Source organism: Lacerta agilis, chromosome 7 (genome assembly GCF_009819535.1).
Source record: "Lacerta agilis isolate rLacAgi1 chromosome 7, rLacAgi1.pri, whole genome shotgun sequence".
Lineage (NCBI taxonomy): Eukaryota > Metazoa > Chordata > Lepidosauria > Squamata > Lacertidae > Lacerta > Lacerta agilis.
This window is the reverse complement of record NC_046318.1, coordinates 11,839,524-11,856,300: the sequence shown is the minus strand read 5'-3', so window position 1 is coordinate 11,856,300 and position 16,777 is coordinate 11,839,524. Positions and strand designations below refer to the sequence as shown.

Below are 16,777 nucleotides of genomic sequence, written 5' to 3'. Positions count from 1 at the left end.
TCCAATGAAGGAGAGTCCCCAATCTCCCAAGAGTGTCCAAGGCTATTTCTAACTGGAAGTGTTGGGGGTTGAACCTAGAAAGTAATGCATGTAACTCATATACTGAACTACTGAAAAACTGAGGGCTGGACACTTGAATTTTTTTTAAAAAGGAGTTCAGGGTTATCAAATATTTGATTCTGCAATGAGATGGGAAAACCACAGACAAGAAGCATATTAAAAAGTGTTGAATTTTGATGCCCATGAACAAAAACACTGAAATAAATGTTACTAAGAACTCTGGCCGCAAGTTTCAAGAACAAAGATACGTTTACTCGTGAGTAAATTCAAATATAGTAGTCATGTAGATTTCTGCAAAATAGCTCCTATTATAAACCATTACCCAAGGACCCTACGGACGATAAAACCTCGATGTAATTCGTTTGATGTTGCTAAATGATTATCTTTGTTAAATCTTAATTACTGAAACTTTTGTGCCTTGATGTACTCTGATATATTATCCGATATATTATTTGATATTGCCAGCTGAGGAAGGCATCTACACCGAAACAGGGCCCTGTCCTGGTCTCCAGTTGTCTCATCATACATCTGACTCATATCGTAGAAGCCCTTACATCAACCTCTAAAAGACTTTCAAGAGACTTTTCAATGTGAAACCATTATCTTTATTTAAAACTGTAACTCTTAACAGGACTGATACTGTATTTTAATTTACTCAAGAGTAAACGTATCTTTGTTGTTGAAACTTGCGGCCAGAGTTCTTAGTAACATTTATTTCAGTGTATTTTGCTATAAGAACTCCAACTTAATTCATGAACAAAAACACTGCACGTTCATTTCAATGGGTTTCATGCTATCCACAGGCTGCTTACATACATGGAAGTTTTAAAATATAATCAAAACACATTTGGGATTTGGGCTTTCCTTTCATTGAGACTGAGCCAGGCCGCTTTAAAACAAATTCTAGACACTCTCACCCAGTAGCTTACAACTGAGAAATAGGATTTGACATGAAGTGTGACAGAGTCAAATTGCTTGGCATGATTTACATTTCTCTTCAGCCGACTCCAAACATGAAATGTTAACTGCACTAGTAGTGAGAAAGGTTTGAAAAGGAGAACAGGATAGGAATGATAAAGAGTGAAGATACAAAAATAAAACGGCACAGAAAGAGATGGTGGTAGCATTCCCTCCCCTTCCCCATTTTGGGACCTTCAGTAATTCTGGTACAACATTCCAGAACTTGGCTTAAGGACTCCGTTATGTCAGAGGGAGTGGGTATAATCCAGAGGCTGTTTGTGTATAACTTAACTCCTGATTGATTTCAACAGGGCTGCAGATCTTTCTGAATTGCAGCCCATTGAATTTCAAGTGTTCCAGAAAGGACTCCCAAACCTGGGTTAGTTGAAGAAACATCGCAAACCAGCCTTGACAACGCTGGCAGTTCAGTTTAAACTGCTGTGCGTATTGGGGGGGGGGGTCCATTTTATGTGGAAAGTAGCACTCCATTTTTTATTTTTTTATTTTTCGCTCTATAGAAATTGCCATTAATTTATCACACTAGAGGGTCACAGTGACAGATAGCTTGCTCTCTGTATATACTTAGTCACTTAACTTGATGTTTACAAGCACACTTCAGTGACAAAAAAAAAGTCCCTTAGAGATGAATGAGAACATGTATTCAGTGAGCTTTCTAGTTCTGGGAAATTTGATAAAGCCCATTAACCTTTGAAAGAAAGTCAAAGTAGAAGAATAGAGCGATACTCTTGATATAATCGATTTTTAAAAGGCAACAAGCAACCCTGTGACCAGTCACCTAGCTATTTCCTTGTGATGTGGATGTTCAAATGAAGAACGTGAAGAAAAAAGGCTGTTCTAAAAACCTGGGGGGGGGGCAACACTTTAAGAACATGCAGGTGTTCTCTTAACATTACTTGACATCACACAGAAGGGCAACTCCACGCAATATCCAGTGCTCAGGAGGTTGGGTGGTCCGGAGGTCCACTGCGGCGATATAATTCAGATCTGTCCGAACTGGTTTTTTGTAGATTGGGCAGGAGTACAGGCGTGGATCTCTCGTGGCTAGGGAGATGAAGGAAGAAAATACTTCACTGTCATAAGGCTATAAACAGAGCAACCATCTTAGTGGAAAAAAAACCCATATGAAATTAAAATCGGTGTCCTATCTGGAACTTCCAATTTAAAGAGAAAATTGCCCCCGAAATGCAGCAACAGGAATGTTGGGCTTGGGTGTGTCGAGATTTAACACCAATTCCTTGTTCTTTCCCCTTACAAGAATACAATCATACAAGGGGGAGCAGAGGAAAATTCGCAAACCACCCCTTCTATAGGTAAAGGTAAAAAGGTAAAGGACCCCTGGAAGGTTAAGTCCAGTCAAACTGGACTATGGGGTTGTGGCGCTCATCTCACTTTCAGGCTGAGGGAGCCGGCATTTGTCCACATACAGCTTTCCGGGTCATGTGGCCAGCATGACGAAACCGCTTCTGGTGAAATGGAACACCATGACCAGAGCGCATGGAAACGCCGTTTACCTTCCCGCCAAAGTGGTACCTATTTATCTACTTGCGCTGGCGTGCTTTCGAACTGCTAGGTTGGCAGGAGCTGGGACAGGGCAACGCGAGCTTGCCCCATCACAGGGATTTGAACTGCCGACCTTCCAATTGGCAAGTCCAAGAAGCTCAGTGGTTTAAACCACAGCGCCACTCATGTCCCTACACCGCTTCTACAGCACATCACCATCCCTGTATTTACAGCCCTCCACAAATCGAAGGTCAGAGCCAGTGTGCTTAATCCCACAGCTCACCTCACGTAGTGTCTGAAGCGAGTTGGCATCAACAAGGCTTTTGAGAAGCCGCAATGGGCACCTTCCTTTATCTAGCTACTGTAAGCAAATGGTGCCTTGGCACGTTACAGACCGAAGTGTAAAATGAAAGTGTTGCAGTTTCGATGCAGATCTCCTCCAATATGGCATGAAATTCCTCTCCAGAAACATGCAGCAGCAAAACTATTTTAAAAGTACTGCTTTTAAAACTGCAAACCAAGGATTTCCTGACAAATAGTTATATTTAAGTATATAGCAGAACTCCAAACTGTAGTGAAATGCCCCTCTCTGCAGTCCTGAAGATGCCTTCCTATAACCAACAGGTAATATTCAGACTCATCTTATGCAGAGTTAAGCATATCTCATTTCAGCGGGTTTTGCCACACCCAGTTCTACATTGGATCAGGTTGTTGGTCTCTGACTGCAGTTTTCGGCACTAAGGAAGTTAGAAATAAGGACAGTCACCAAACCCTTTAGGGAAAGGTTTGCTTTGCTTCCAGATGGCCTCTTTACTGCACATCCATCCTGATTTGTTTGCAAGGGGATTAGACAATGTTGACTATTTAATGAGCATTCATTCCGACTTGTATGTGGGGAGATTAGATGTCACTGCAACCCAATGCATTTCCCCTTGACGTTCCTTACTGCAAAAAAAAATCCAGTTTTGGGAAGAAGCAGGATCGTTGTGCAAGCAAGTACAACTGCACGACCAAAATTTACCGGTATCAAATTGACCCCCACTCAAAAATAGGAAGAGTCTGGCAGCAACCAGAATTCATAAGATCCAGGGGCTCAATCTTATGCTGACATGGGCAGATTTATCAATATGTCAGCAATGTTGCCAGGTATACATATTAACTCCCCCCACCCCCAATGACGGATGTTCACTCTTATGAGGAAAATATAAAATGCTGCACTTGAAAACTTGGTTGTGGTGGGAGCAAACCCCACTTCCTGCTTCTGACAAGGAACGGCCCATTCTTCACTGAGAGGGACCCCACAAGAGTCTTGCAATATTCAAGCCCCTCACATAGCTGCAACTCATACCTGAGAGGCATTTTGCTTGCTTACCTCTAATAATCTCAGTTAAGCAAACAGCCTTACCCATAGATCTGACTGTGCTAAAAAGAAAGAAAGAAAAAATCCGAAGTAGGAAAATAGCCCACAAGACTGTGCCCTTCACAGCTTTTATATTTCTTTCATGTTTGGTTTTATTTATCAAACCAAACTGACTGTTTTCAGGCAAGCAGCACAGGCTGAATTCTACAAGGCCAAGCAGCCTGGGCTTTGGGTGTCCATCTCTCCAACCCACAATCCATTTTGACAGCTGCTTCCCTCCTACATGGACCCCAGAGGTCCTTCTCTTCACTTCTAAAGTTGCTCTTTCAATCTTTTGACTTGCTTGCTGAAGCAGATCCAAATTCTGTACATTTAGCTGTCAAGACTAGCTCCAGCCGACCCGGTTGCAACTTGTAGCCTCCCCAGTATGTATTCTTGCAACAGCGAAAAGTTGATTTTAAGCAGATTGACATTCCTTCTTTTTTTAAAATAAATAAATCATTTAAATTAAACCATGAAAGAATGCATAATAGTTCCCATCTCTTTTCTGATATTTTGGATTTTCCTTTAGCACATTAACAGGTTTTTTTTTACTCTTCACTTCCTTTCCCTGGGTGCCATTATGGCTTATAAAGCTGATCTGGCCTCCCAAAAGTCAATGCATAAATCCATGCTTATTAGCTACTTCCTGTTTATTGGCCAATACACTTCAAGCGGTTGCCAGGAAAGCCACCCAGCATCTGGCAGAGGGGGAAGGAGCATCATCCTTCTTTGACCAAGTGTCACTTGGCTCCTTTCCTTGCAGCCCAGAGTGTCTTGGCAACCAAGCCCACCCCTTCAGTTGGCAAAAGGAGAAGGGAGTGTGAGGCACTTCTGTTGGCCTACTGAGACCAAGGGTCTTTTTCTGCTTCTGCTCACACCGAGCAAACTTCTTCCGCCATCTGTGCTTGGTCTTAATCCTGAAAATGGACATGCAGGATTCAGGGAAAATATAATTACATATAAATACACCAGGGCAGGTGGGCAGAACATAGATCAGGATCTGCTGGCAGATCTCTGGGAGAATGGCAAGAAGAAGAAGAAGAAGAAGAGTTTGGATTTGATATCCCGCTTTTCACTACCCGAAGGAGTCTCAAAGCGGCTAACATTCTCCTTTCCCTTCCTCCCCCACAACAAACACTCTGTGAGGTGAGTGGGGCTAAGAGACTTCAGAGAAGTGTGACTAGCCCAAGGTCACCCAGCAGCTGCATGTGGAGGAGTGGAGACGCGAACCCGGTTCACCAGATAACGAGTCTACCGCTCTTAACCACTACACCACACTGGCTTTCTGATTCGCAGTTGTTTAAAAATGGCAGCAACAAAGAAGGTGGCTGTCTCCCCTGAAACAAGGGTACTGAAGCAAAGGAAACTTGGGGAAGCCAGGAGTAGATTTTTTTTTAAATTTTTTGTTTTTTAAGAAAGGCTGCTAAGGTAAAAAACACCCTGTTCTTTTATTCTAACTATTTGTCTTTAGGACCTGGCTCTGGTTGAAAGATCTAGGGGTTCCAGGAAAAACAAAGTAGGGCACACAAACATATAGTCCAATCTTATTCCCAGTTCTACATGCTTTGTTCAGTCGTTCAGTCGTGTCCGACTCTTCATGACCCCATGGACCAGAGCACGCCAGGCACCCCTATCCTCCACTGCCTCCCGCAGTTTGGCCAAAGTCATGCCAGTCGCTTCGAGAACACTGTCCAACCATCTCATCCTCTGTCATCCCCTTCTCCTTGTGCCCTCCATCTTTCCCAACATCAGGGTCTTTTCTAGGGAGTCTTATCTTCTCAAGGGCTAAGCAGTGTTGCATCCACAACCAGTGCAAAATAGTATATTCCACAACTACAGAGTGTCATGGGCCAGGAATCAGCTTCACCTGCTGAACGACAGCCTGAAGGGGGAAGAAGGCAGAGTGACTCCACCTTCAGCTGATCAGCCTTCAAGTGCTGTTGAGAACCAGCTGGCTTCAGCCTTCTTAAGCAGAGCTTCCAGCAGCACTCAGATGCTGGAAACACTTGTAGTTCCTGGTCCTAACTTGCTGCTTCCTGCTCATCTTAATCCTTGATCATCAGATTCCCTGACCCCTAGACCGTCCGACCATGTGGATTGCTGTTCACCTGACCCTAGGACTGGACCTGACTTTGGATGCTGACTCTGCCAACTCAGAGACTCTTCTGGTGGGCTGGTCTCCCACTCCACTAAGCTCTGCACACTGTTGCTCAGCAACGAGACTACAACACTATTGTTCTCTAATCCACACAATTTGCATAGATTCTGAGACATAGACAGAGATACATAGATAGGATAGTGGCACGCAAGACCATCGTTTCAATGAGTATGACGTTAGTTTCCTCCTCTACAGCAGACTCTTCTTTTGAATTCATGGCCAAGGTACTGAAACTATGGTTTAGAAGAAGAGTTTGGATTTGATATCCTGCTTTATCACTACCCGAAGGAGTCTCAAAGCGGCTAACATTCTCCTTTCCCTTCCTCCGCCACAACAAACACTCTGCGAGGTGAGTGGGGCTGAGAGACTTCAAAAAAGTGTGACTAGCCCAAGGTGCATGTGGAGGAGCGGAGACGTGAACCTGGTTCCCTAGATTACGGGACTACCGCTCTTAACCACTACACCACACTGGCTCTTTTCCCCTTTTCGACCTTTTCCCCTGCTGTGCAAACCAAGATGACCAATTACCCTGCATTTTGTTCCTAATATGTGGTGAAATCATCCTTACCTCTTGGCAGGATGACACAAATAACCAAGTGACCTCAGCGTGTGAGTGAAATAGAAGGCCCAGCGGGAGTCTTGGCTATATGCACGGGTTCTGTGCTCATGAATGGAGAGGGGTTCCTTTTCTGCATTACTAATTATAAACACAGAACCAGATGGTGGCAATTATGATAATTAATCCATCTGGAACAAAAGATGTGGGTTTTGCAGATTCTTTTGCAACAAAAATGAAGGCCTCCAGTTGCTTGTGCTTGCAAGTGCCACTGAAGAAGATATTTCAAATGTAATTATGAGCTCAACAGATAAATTTATGTGCAACCAGAGGCTACACACACACACACACACACACACACACACACACACACACACTTTTCCCTGTCTCCAGGGGGGACTTACCATTTTTATTTTTAGTGCATGTGCTTTCTTATCATAGCAGACCTATGTTCACGGGAAGGAAGGCAATCTTGAAGGAATAACTAGCTCTGAACCCAGAACAACTTAGGGACACTCACAGAACCCTTCCGAGGGTTCTTCTGCTTCATCCTAGTAAGCCCTTCTAACTGCAGTTCTGATCTTGGCTCATTGTATACAGTTCCAGGTCAGGTCTTGAACGTGAGCAAGATGTTGCATTACTGATCCATTCTCTCACCCTTTGTAGCAGTGTCCTAGTTCCTTTGTGAGCGAGGCCATAAAGTGTGCATGCTGGCACTACTGATGCAAGGGATAGACTGGTGCAAAGAGTTCACACACAATTTGGCAAAACTATATGTAGTAAGGGCATAGCTGTCAACTTTTCCCTTTCCTTGCGAGGAATCCTATTCGGAATAAGGGAATCTCCCTTAAAAAAGGAGAAAAGTTGACAGCTATGAGTAATGAGTATTTCTTAGTAAGTCAGCACCTCAGATAAGACTTTTCAGCTGCCTGCATTCAGGAGAGGAAGCATCTAAATCGGTCCTTGGAGGAAGACGTCATAACTCACTATCATTTGATTGAGAGCTCAGCCATGCCATGAAATCTTAAATAAAGTTGGAGTTCTTATTACAAAATACACTGAAATAAATATAATTAAGAACTCTGGCCAGAAGTTTCAACCAAAAAGATGCATTTACTCGTATGTAAATACAAATATAGTATCAATCTGTTAAGAATTACAGTCTTAAATGAAGAAATAGTTTCACATTGAAAAATCCCTTGAAAGTCTTTTAGAAGTTGATGTAAGGGCTTCTACGATGCATGTCAGATGTATAATGAGACAACTGGAGACCAGGGAGACCAGGACAGGGCCCCGTTTCGGCATAGATGCCTTCCTCAGCTGGCAATATCAAATAATATTAGATCTTGTTTAAAACCTTGATATAATTCGTTTGATGCTGTCTAATAATGATCTTTGCAAAATCTTAATTACTGAAACTTGATGTACTCCGTACTATCTAATATTCTTAACAGGGTTGATACTATATTTGTATTTACTTATGAGTAAACGCATCTTTTTGGTTGAAACTTCTGGCCAGAGTTCTTATTTATTTCAATGCCATGAAATCTGGCAGCCATGAGATAATGGGCAGACACTGCCACAAATTTAAAGGTTTCCATATTCTGATGTACCAGTATCAACTTAATACTTACTGTTGTTTTCTGCATATATCCTTATCACGGGCATCAGTTCGAAGAGCACCTTGGGCTTTGATTCTATTAGTTTCATGTTCCTTTTGTCCCATCCTGCTCCTTCTAGATAGAGGCCATAGACATAGACGCCCTCAGAGGGAGGGGCTGTGATGTCATCCTTCATCCACTTGGTGACCTCATTGCACAGAACTACGCTGTCAAGTGCCCATCCCTTGTTCGCTCGGGTAATTTCCTGTAAAAAGCAACACAGTTAGCAGCAGCTGAGAGGTGGGACCATGGATTTCAACAGGCAAAGGCATTACATAACTTCAGACCAATCAATATGGCCAATTGCAGTCCCATTTACCGTAGCTCACAGATTCCTCTCTTTTTTCCTCCCTGAGGCTTATTCAAGGTGTTCGTCTCCTAATAAATCATTTTCCCCACATTGCACATCAACTTTCCTTACAGACACTCAAACATTTCATTAAATTTCTATCTGCCCTACAAGCTGAGGGAAACTTGACAGGCTCAGAGGGACACTGACATCTGATTATCAGTTTCATTGCCCTGCAACCCAGCAGCAAGGCATGTCAAGTCTGATCCAGAAAAGGCAGTTAACAGAACCCAGAAGTAAAAAAGTGAGCTAATTTGAGTATTTCCTGGAGGGACCAAGAGTTAATCCAGTTTCACAAAGTAGACTTTTAATTACTTAATCATCACGTAAACAGAAGCTCCCATGTCCCTGTGGAAATCACAGGCTGAAGCAACCTTGAAAGAACGAGAAGGGAATTGCTGTGGTTCTTCAGATGGTGTTGGGCTGCTTCTCCCATCAGCCACTGCCAGCATGGTGCATGGCTAGTGATGATGGAAGCTGTAGTCCAGAAATCTACAAAGTGTTATTTATATATTATATAAATAAGTTTTGATGATATGCAAAGTAGCAGAGTAGCTTACAGCTGGGAAGCTAAATAACTTCTAGTTGATTGATAGCTTCTTTGTAAAGACTATAATAATGTCCAGACTCTTTGTATTCAAAATAACTTTACTTTCATAAACATCTAACTGGAAAAAAAATATTTGCAATCTCGTGCTTATTCCAGCATGGGTATATTCTCACTTGAATTGTAGATTGAAGTCTTCTTACTTAAGACTTATAAACAAAACTGTATTAAGACTTACACCAGTTTTACCTCACTCGGGTCTTACAGTTTCTTATGAAAGATTCTTTACTTTCACCTCAGCAACACTCTCTTTGTTCCTTACACAGAGATCCTGCACAGGTTTCTCCCTATTAACATCTTCCTCTGTCTGTTTCACTGTCTTGTTTCACTGCACTATCCTCAGCAGTATCCTGAGAAGCCTCTCTCAGCAGCCCTTCTCCTTCTCTCACAAACACACACACTAGAAGCAGAATGCAGTTAAAAACGACAGTTACTGGAATAACAGTCACAACATAATGGAATGCCTCTCTCCTGGCCGACTGCATTGCTCTGGGCAGCTTCAGCCTGCTTTTATGCCCAGGAAGTGGACCTGATGGAAGACTTGAGTTCCTCAGGTCCGCTCCCCCAACCCAGGCTGCTGCGGATAGGGCAATTTGAATTGTGGGCTTGGCAAATGCCCACATGGCTTCACAGTGGCCAGGGAGGGGCAGCAACAGCTGCTGGAAAAATGGCAAGGCTCCACAAGGAAAGGTAGCAATGCAGCGGGCCAGAACCGCCACTCACCGTGGAGAGAGGTAAGCGGCCATTATATTAGGATAAATTGTTTGCAAAAATGTGCACATTAGTCAAAATTGCATGCAAATATTTGTTTGTGAGAAATTTTTATGTTAAAGTGCTGGCGAATTTTCGTACAGATCTTTTTTTAAAAAACAAATTGCAATTTTCTGCAAACTGTGCAGAACTGATTTAAAGAATGGAAGAATGAGAAACAGAAAACTGATATTGACAGATCCATCCGTAATGTGGGGTATAACCACACTTCCCATAATTCCTTGCGGGATACCATATGCTTTCAGGAGGCAAAAGCAATTATTTGCATATGAACAGATATTATTTCTGTTACTATCCATTTCAGATGGTAAGAAAAACATGAACATGAAAAATGCACACACGCAAAAGATATTTTAAAGGCTTTCTATAACCTGTCTCATTGCAGTTAAAAATCCTTGCGGGTTGAAAAACCCTGTCATCCAAAAGCAGTTCGGTCGCCCTTCAAAAATCCAACAGTGAAACTGCCGATTCCTTTCAAGAAGCTCAGTAAACCAAAATCCAAGAGTGCTGGAAGCCCAAGATGCCTAGAAAGAGAGACAAAGCAATGTTTTAATGATGTAAAGGCCACAGCCATGTCCCACAAGATGGAATTTAGATTCCAAGGCCTAGTTCTCACCAATCCTCTAACAAACACAGGAATAAGGAACCTGTGACCCTCCAAATATTGTCTGGTTACAGCTTGCATCAGTCCTACCCCATACAACTTACGTTAAGGGACAATGGGAGTTGTAGTCTCTCAATAACTGGAGGTCCGCAGGTCCCCCATTCCTTTTGCAACACAACTTTGCAGACCAGATCATCTAGCTTTATCATCTACCAGATCATTTAGCTTATACGTAAATCCGGCACTTCATAAGATACAACAACCATGCCATTCAGGTAGGGCAAAATGAGCTTTCTGTCATAAAGAATCCATTTCAGAAGTATGTGCGTGTTTAGAGGCTCTGGAGCACATGATGACTAAATACAGCATGTTTAATGCAGAAGATTGATGATCTAACCATATTTTGTGGTCCCCAGTGAGGGAAATAGTACCACCAACCTTCCTCCAGCGTTCAGGAATCCTTGCATCGTACATGCAATCCAAAGCATCTCTGAGGTTCTCGCTCATGATGATGGTCCCATCAATGGCAAGTTTGAGGTCTGTCAGAGTATTCCGCACCAGAGCAATAATCCTCTGCATTCTATCGATCTCCTGTCGCAGGAAGATGTTCATAGGCTGGAATGGGCCCATTTGCTGCAGCCTTTCCTTTACCTGACATGAGAATGCAGAATACAGCAAGCTGCCAGGAGTTGTAAACAGCTTCTGTACTAACTTAGATAAGTTTTTATTGAGTAGAAGGGGAAGCAAGGAGAGGCAAGCAGGATAGTACCACATTTTCATCCCCTCTTTGAACCTGACACATTTTGCAGCTACAACTCATTCCTCAGCAGCTGGATTTATTTTACTTATTATTATTTTTAAAAAATTATACTTTTCAAGTTTACACATTTCACTGATTTTACAATCATTTTGACATTTCAAAGCTTGACTTCCTCCCCCCTCTTTCTGTGGTTCCTTCAATTTATTTTTAATATCTTCTGCATATCCAAATTAACTTAATTTGCTCATTTATTCATCTTCTTTAAATATATACTGTTATGAAACTGCAGGTTATTACAATAATCCTGCCAGTGTTCTTATCTGTTTACAATTTATCTGTAAATATTCAATATACCATTTCCATTCATACACACATACACACATACACACACACACACACACACACACACACACACACATATATATATATATATATATATATATATATATATATATATATAATCTTGATTTCTTATTCTTCCAGTAAGTTTTGCCATTTCTGCATATTCCATAAGTTTTCTATCCATTCTTCCTTTGCTAGGACTTCTGCATCTTTCCATTTTTGAGCAAATAACATTCTTGCCACTGTAGTAGCATACATGAATACGTTTCTGTACAATTTAGGTACTTATATCACTATAACTGCCCAAATAAAAGATTCTGGTTTTTTTTTTTTTTTTTTTTTTTTACAAAGGTTATTTTAAACATCCTTTTCATTTCATGTTATATCATTTCCCAGTAAGCTTTAACCTTACCACAAGACCACCACATATGATAAAAAGAACCTTCTTTCCCTTTACATTTCCAACACTTATTTTAGATTTATACATTTTTGTCAATTTACTCGGTGTTAGATACCATCAATATATAATTTTCTCCTAAACCATATCAGCAGCTGGATTTTTTTAATGTAAAAAAAAAAACCCAGAATAGAAAGGCTTTCTTTCAATTGGGCAAGTCAGTAGAGAAAGCAAACCCAGCTGATTTTAGACACCTACCTCAAATGGAATGTAGTCAGGAGGAAGTTTCTCCACCATGTCATCAGCCAACCGAGCAACCACAGCCTCTCTGGTCTCACCTCCTCCACTGGAGCTGTCTTTGGGTTGGATGCTGAGGATGGTGTCCAACACATCTTTTGCAAGTTTGCTCTGGTAAGTGATGTCAGCATTGGGATGCAGCCCAAAGACTTCTGGCGTATCGTAAGCAGGCAAACCCTAGGTGGGTAAGTATAAAGGTAATGTCCAGAAGGTTAAGAAATGCAAGCTTTACAAAGATAGGTTAAGGTTACCAGATTTTTTTCAATGAATAAATAAATAAATACTACACGTTCGGGACGTTGATGCGGCAGCGATGGCGGTGTCAGAGGGGCGGCCACTGCCTTGACCTCAACCGCCACGTTTCCCCTTCCTCCAAGGCTTCTATCTTCCCACCAGAGCAGCCCCAATCCCACTCCTACTTGTGTGCAAGCAGGAGGGGGCAGGGATCTCTCAGCTGGGAAGGGAGGCCTCCTGTTGCCTAACTGAGAGGTCCCTGCCCTGCTCCTGCTTGCATGCAAGTAGGTGTTGGGAGGCTGCTCTGATAGGCAGCATGAAGCCTCCCTTCACAGCTTAGTTGCTGGGGTCAGGGAAGGTGAAGGCAGCCCGGAAGCTGCATCTTAGAGCCCCTGCACCACCATCATATGGGGACTTCCGAGCTGTTCCTGAAGCCAGCCAGAGCCAACTGCTCCGGGCTGCTGAGAGACTGCCGCTGCTGTGTTTCCTGTGGACATTAGATGAAACCCGGGGACATTCCGGGGATGGAATTTGTCCAGGGACTTATTCGCAAATCCGGGGACTGTCCCCAGGAAACGGGGACGTCTGGTAACCCTAAGATAGGTGGCCTGTGTTTGTGTGTTTGTGTGTGTGTGTGTGTGTGTGTGTGTGTGTGTGTCATGTGTCTGTGTCTGTGTCTGTGTGTGTGTGTGTGTGTGTAGGAATAAGAATAGATTTTCAGTATGAACCAGAAATTTCCCCGCTTTGCTTTCAAATAGAAGAGGAATGTCATCTTCAAAGAAAAAACAAATAAAACAGTTAGGTATCACTGTGTTCATATCTTACTGATAAAAGCCTTTACATTAGATATTTTTGAAAAGGTCAGGGAAAATAGTATATTGGAGTACAAAAGAATAATTCAAATAGATGCAGTTTAAAAGCCATGGCACTGTTATGCACATATCCAGGGCTTTTTTTTCAGCCGGAACTTGCCAGACCTCAGTTCCGGCCCCTCTCCGATGGGCGCCATTGCCATTATAAGAGAACAAGGGAGAGGTTCATGGTGAGTTCCGGCATCTCTTTTTCGAGAAAAATAGCACTGAAGTATCCACTAAACACATGAACTTTTGAATTGGTCTCTTACATGGTTTGGCTCACAAGAGAATGCAGCAATTCAGCTAATAATGCCTTCCATAAACATTTTCAAGAAACCCTTGAGTGAAGCAGGAGAATAACAATAATAGTACTTAACATCTGTATAACACTTTCAAACGTTCAAAGGGCCCTACTTGCACTATTTATTTGTAATCCTTATAGCAACCCAACAAAGTATGTCAGTTTATCCCCTCCTCACCCCTACTACAGAAGAGGAGGGGGGTTGAGGTTGTGAGAGTAGCTTACCTAAGGCCACATACTAAAGGACCCCTGGACGGTTACCGTATTTTTCGCTCCATAGGGCGCACCGGACCATAGGGCGCACCTCATTTTTAGAGAAGGAAACAAGAAAAAAAATATTTTTCTGGTTTTCCTTCTCTAAAAGCCCTGTTTTTTTGAGGATCAGCTAAAAGTTTTGCAGTTTTTTTTGCAAAGGGGAAAAGCAAAGCTCCTTTTGCAAAGGGGGAAAAGCAAAGAGGAAAAGCTCTGTTTTTATGGGGTTCAACTCACATTTCTGCAGCTTCTAAAGGAAAGGGAGCCTTTTCTACAGTTTCCAGACAGATAATCTAATCAGCCAGTCACATGTAGCTGGGGAAACAAACAACCTCCCTCTGCAGCGCATTCAACAAAGGAGGGCGGGGCTGAAAGGGAGCCAGGGACTCTTATCTCTCTCCCGATCTCTTGCTGATCAGCTGCTGAGCGGGGTCCTTTCAACACCCCCTTTTCTCTTTGTAAAATAAAAAGCATGATCCTCTTTTGGCCCCTGGGCAATTCAGCTCCAGGGACCACCATTCGCTCCATAAGACACACAGATATTTCCCCTTACTTTTTAAGGAGGAAAAAAGTGTGTCTTATGGAGCGAAAAATACAGTAAGTCCAGTCAAAGGTAACTATGGGGTTGTGGCACTCATATCGCTTTCAGGCCAAAGGATCCAGCGTTTTTCTCCAGACAGCTTTCCGGGTTATGTGGCCAACATGACTAAACCACTTATGGCGCAACAGGACACCGTGACGGAAACCAGAATGCACGGAAATGCTGTTTACCTCCATGCCACAGTGGTAGCTATTTATTTTCTTGCACTGGTGTGCTTTCAAGCTGCTGGATTGGCAGAAGCTAGGACAGAGCAACAGGAGCATACCCCATCACAGGGATTTGAACCACCGGCCTTCTGAACAGCAAGCCCAAGAGGCTCAGTGGTTTAGACCACAGTGCCACCCGCATCCCACATAGTGAATCATGACACAGGCAAGATTCAAATTGGTGACTTTCTGATTGGCAGTACAAATTTGTCTCTGCCCACTAATAACAAATTCCACCCACCTCTACATCTTGGCATACACAGAATTTGCCTACGGGAAACTAAATTAATGAGCAAGTAAAGCAGTAGAGTGGCCTCACGAAGGAGGGAAAGCTTTGGAATGGCAAATTCCGACAGAGCCTCTCTTAGGTTTTCCTTTTGAGAAGTCGCTGCTAACTATACAAACCTGTATATACTGAAGATACTGGTCCAGTGCAGCACACTTGGGTATGCTGTAACCTTTGTAGAAGGAGAAGTCTTGGCCAAACATGTTTTCGCTGAACCACACTTTAGCAAACGTGTTGAGCAGCCTTTTGTCGTAGTCATCCGTAACTCTGCCACCATACTGAATCTCCCCTATCATGTAACGAACAGTATTCCAAGACACACCCTGAAACAAAAACAGAAAAGGGTGCGGCATGATTTCATGCAGCAGTACACTAAAATGTGTGCGCGTATCTATCTATTGATAGGTACAAATATGCTGGTTTTGAAAATTCCGAGACTTCTGAGAGTCAAACCGGAACCACTGCAGTCAGATCACTTCCCCCAATCCATCTCCCGACCCCACAACACCTGCTTCTTCACCCTACATAATCTGATCTCCATCATCTTGTGGGAGATGAAACACTAGTATTACATCTGCTCAACAACCAAAGCTATTTTCCCCCCTCCCACTCTTATTTCAAAGCTATTTTTGTCTCTGTATCAGGAAGGTGCCCGGCCAATTTGGTTGCCAATAAATATTGCTGCAGACATTTCTGAGATTGTGGTCTTTCCAATGAGTGGCTCTTCTCCAGGTTTGTTAATTGTCTTACTTTAAATGTTGTGAGGTTCTTAAGCCCTTTTAAAATGTGCTTTTTTGGGTGTGGGGGGGTTATTGGGTTGTTGTTTTCATTTTAATTATGTATTTTGTGTTTTTATATTTTAATTTTATTCTGTGAACCGCCCAGAGACCTCCCGGTATAGTAATAATAAATTTTTATTTCTACCCCGCCCTTCCCGATCCAAAGACCGGGCTCAGGGCGGCTAACAACAAATATAAGACAATGATTAAAACAACTTTAAAAACAGCTTAAAAACAGCATAAAAAACAAACATCAGTCAGATCACTAGGGCTAACTGGCCAGGTTAGTCATGCTAGGCCAGTAGGGAGACCAGGGAGGAATTTTAATGTAGGGACCCAGAAGGGTTTCTTCAGAAAAAAGGAAGGGGGAAAGGAATAGGGGATCAGGCTAGATAAAGGCCAGGCGGAATAACACTGTCTTACAGGCCCTGCGGAAGGAGGTCAGGTCCCTCATGGCCCTAGTCTCGTGGGACAGAGTATTCCACCAGGTTGGAGCCAACACTGAAAAAGCCCTGGCACTTGTGGAGGACAATCTGGCTTCTTTTGGGCCCGGGACCCTTAGGCCATTGTTATTTGTGGACCTCAAGGTTCTGTGTGGGGCATACCAGGAGAGGCGGTCCCGTAAGTACGGGGATCCTAAGTCGCAGTATATAAATTCAATAAATAATAATAATAATAATAATAATAATAATAATAATAAATAAGTTAGGCAGCAGCATAGACAGTAACAGTGCAGATAGTGTTGAAGTCTCCACTCTGCACATCAAAGTTAATGGGCCTTTAATGTAAGTTTTAACGGTGATGGTAAATGCACCAAAT

At 42.6% G+C, this 16,777-nt stretch overlaps 1 protein-coding gene across 1 annotated transcript in view; it reads right to left on the bottom strand.

Annotated features, from left to right (window-relative positions):
• Nucleotides 1–1,530: 1,530 nt before the first annotated feature.
• The window catches only part of DNAH5 (dynein axonemal heavy chain 5), a 161,754-nt gene continuing 146,507 nt past the window's right edge, over nucleotides 1,531–16,777 (bottom strand). The window contains exons 74-79 of the mRNA XM_033154384.1: nucleotides 15,299–15,502; nucleotides 12,407–12,622; nucleotides 11,088–11,300; nucleotides 10,417–10,569; nucleotides 8,292–8,523; nucleotides 1,531–2,082 (exon numbers count right to left, since the gene is read on the bottom strand). Of these exons, the coding sequence (XP_033010275.1) occupies nucleotides 1,931–2,082; nucleotides 8,292–8,523; nucleotides 10,417–10,569; nucleotides 11,088–11,300; nucleotides 12,407–12,622; nucleotides 15,299–15,502 (1,170 nt within the window). The 3' untranslated portion in view covers nucleotides 1,531–1,930. The remainder of the gene's footprint in view (nucleotides 2,083–8,291; nucleotides 8,524–10,416; nucleotides 10,570–11,087; nucleotides 11,301–12,406; nucleotides 12,623–15,298; nucleotides 15,503–16,777) is intronic.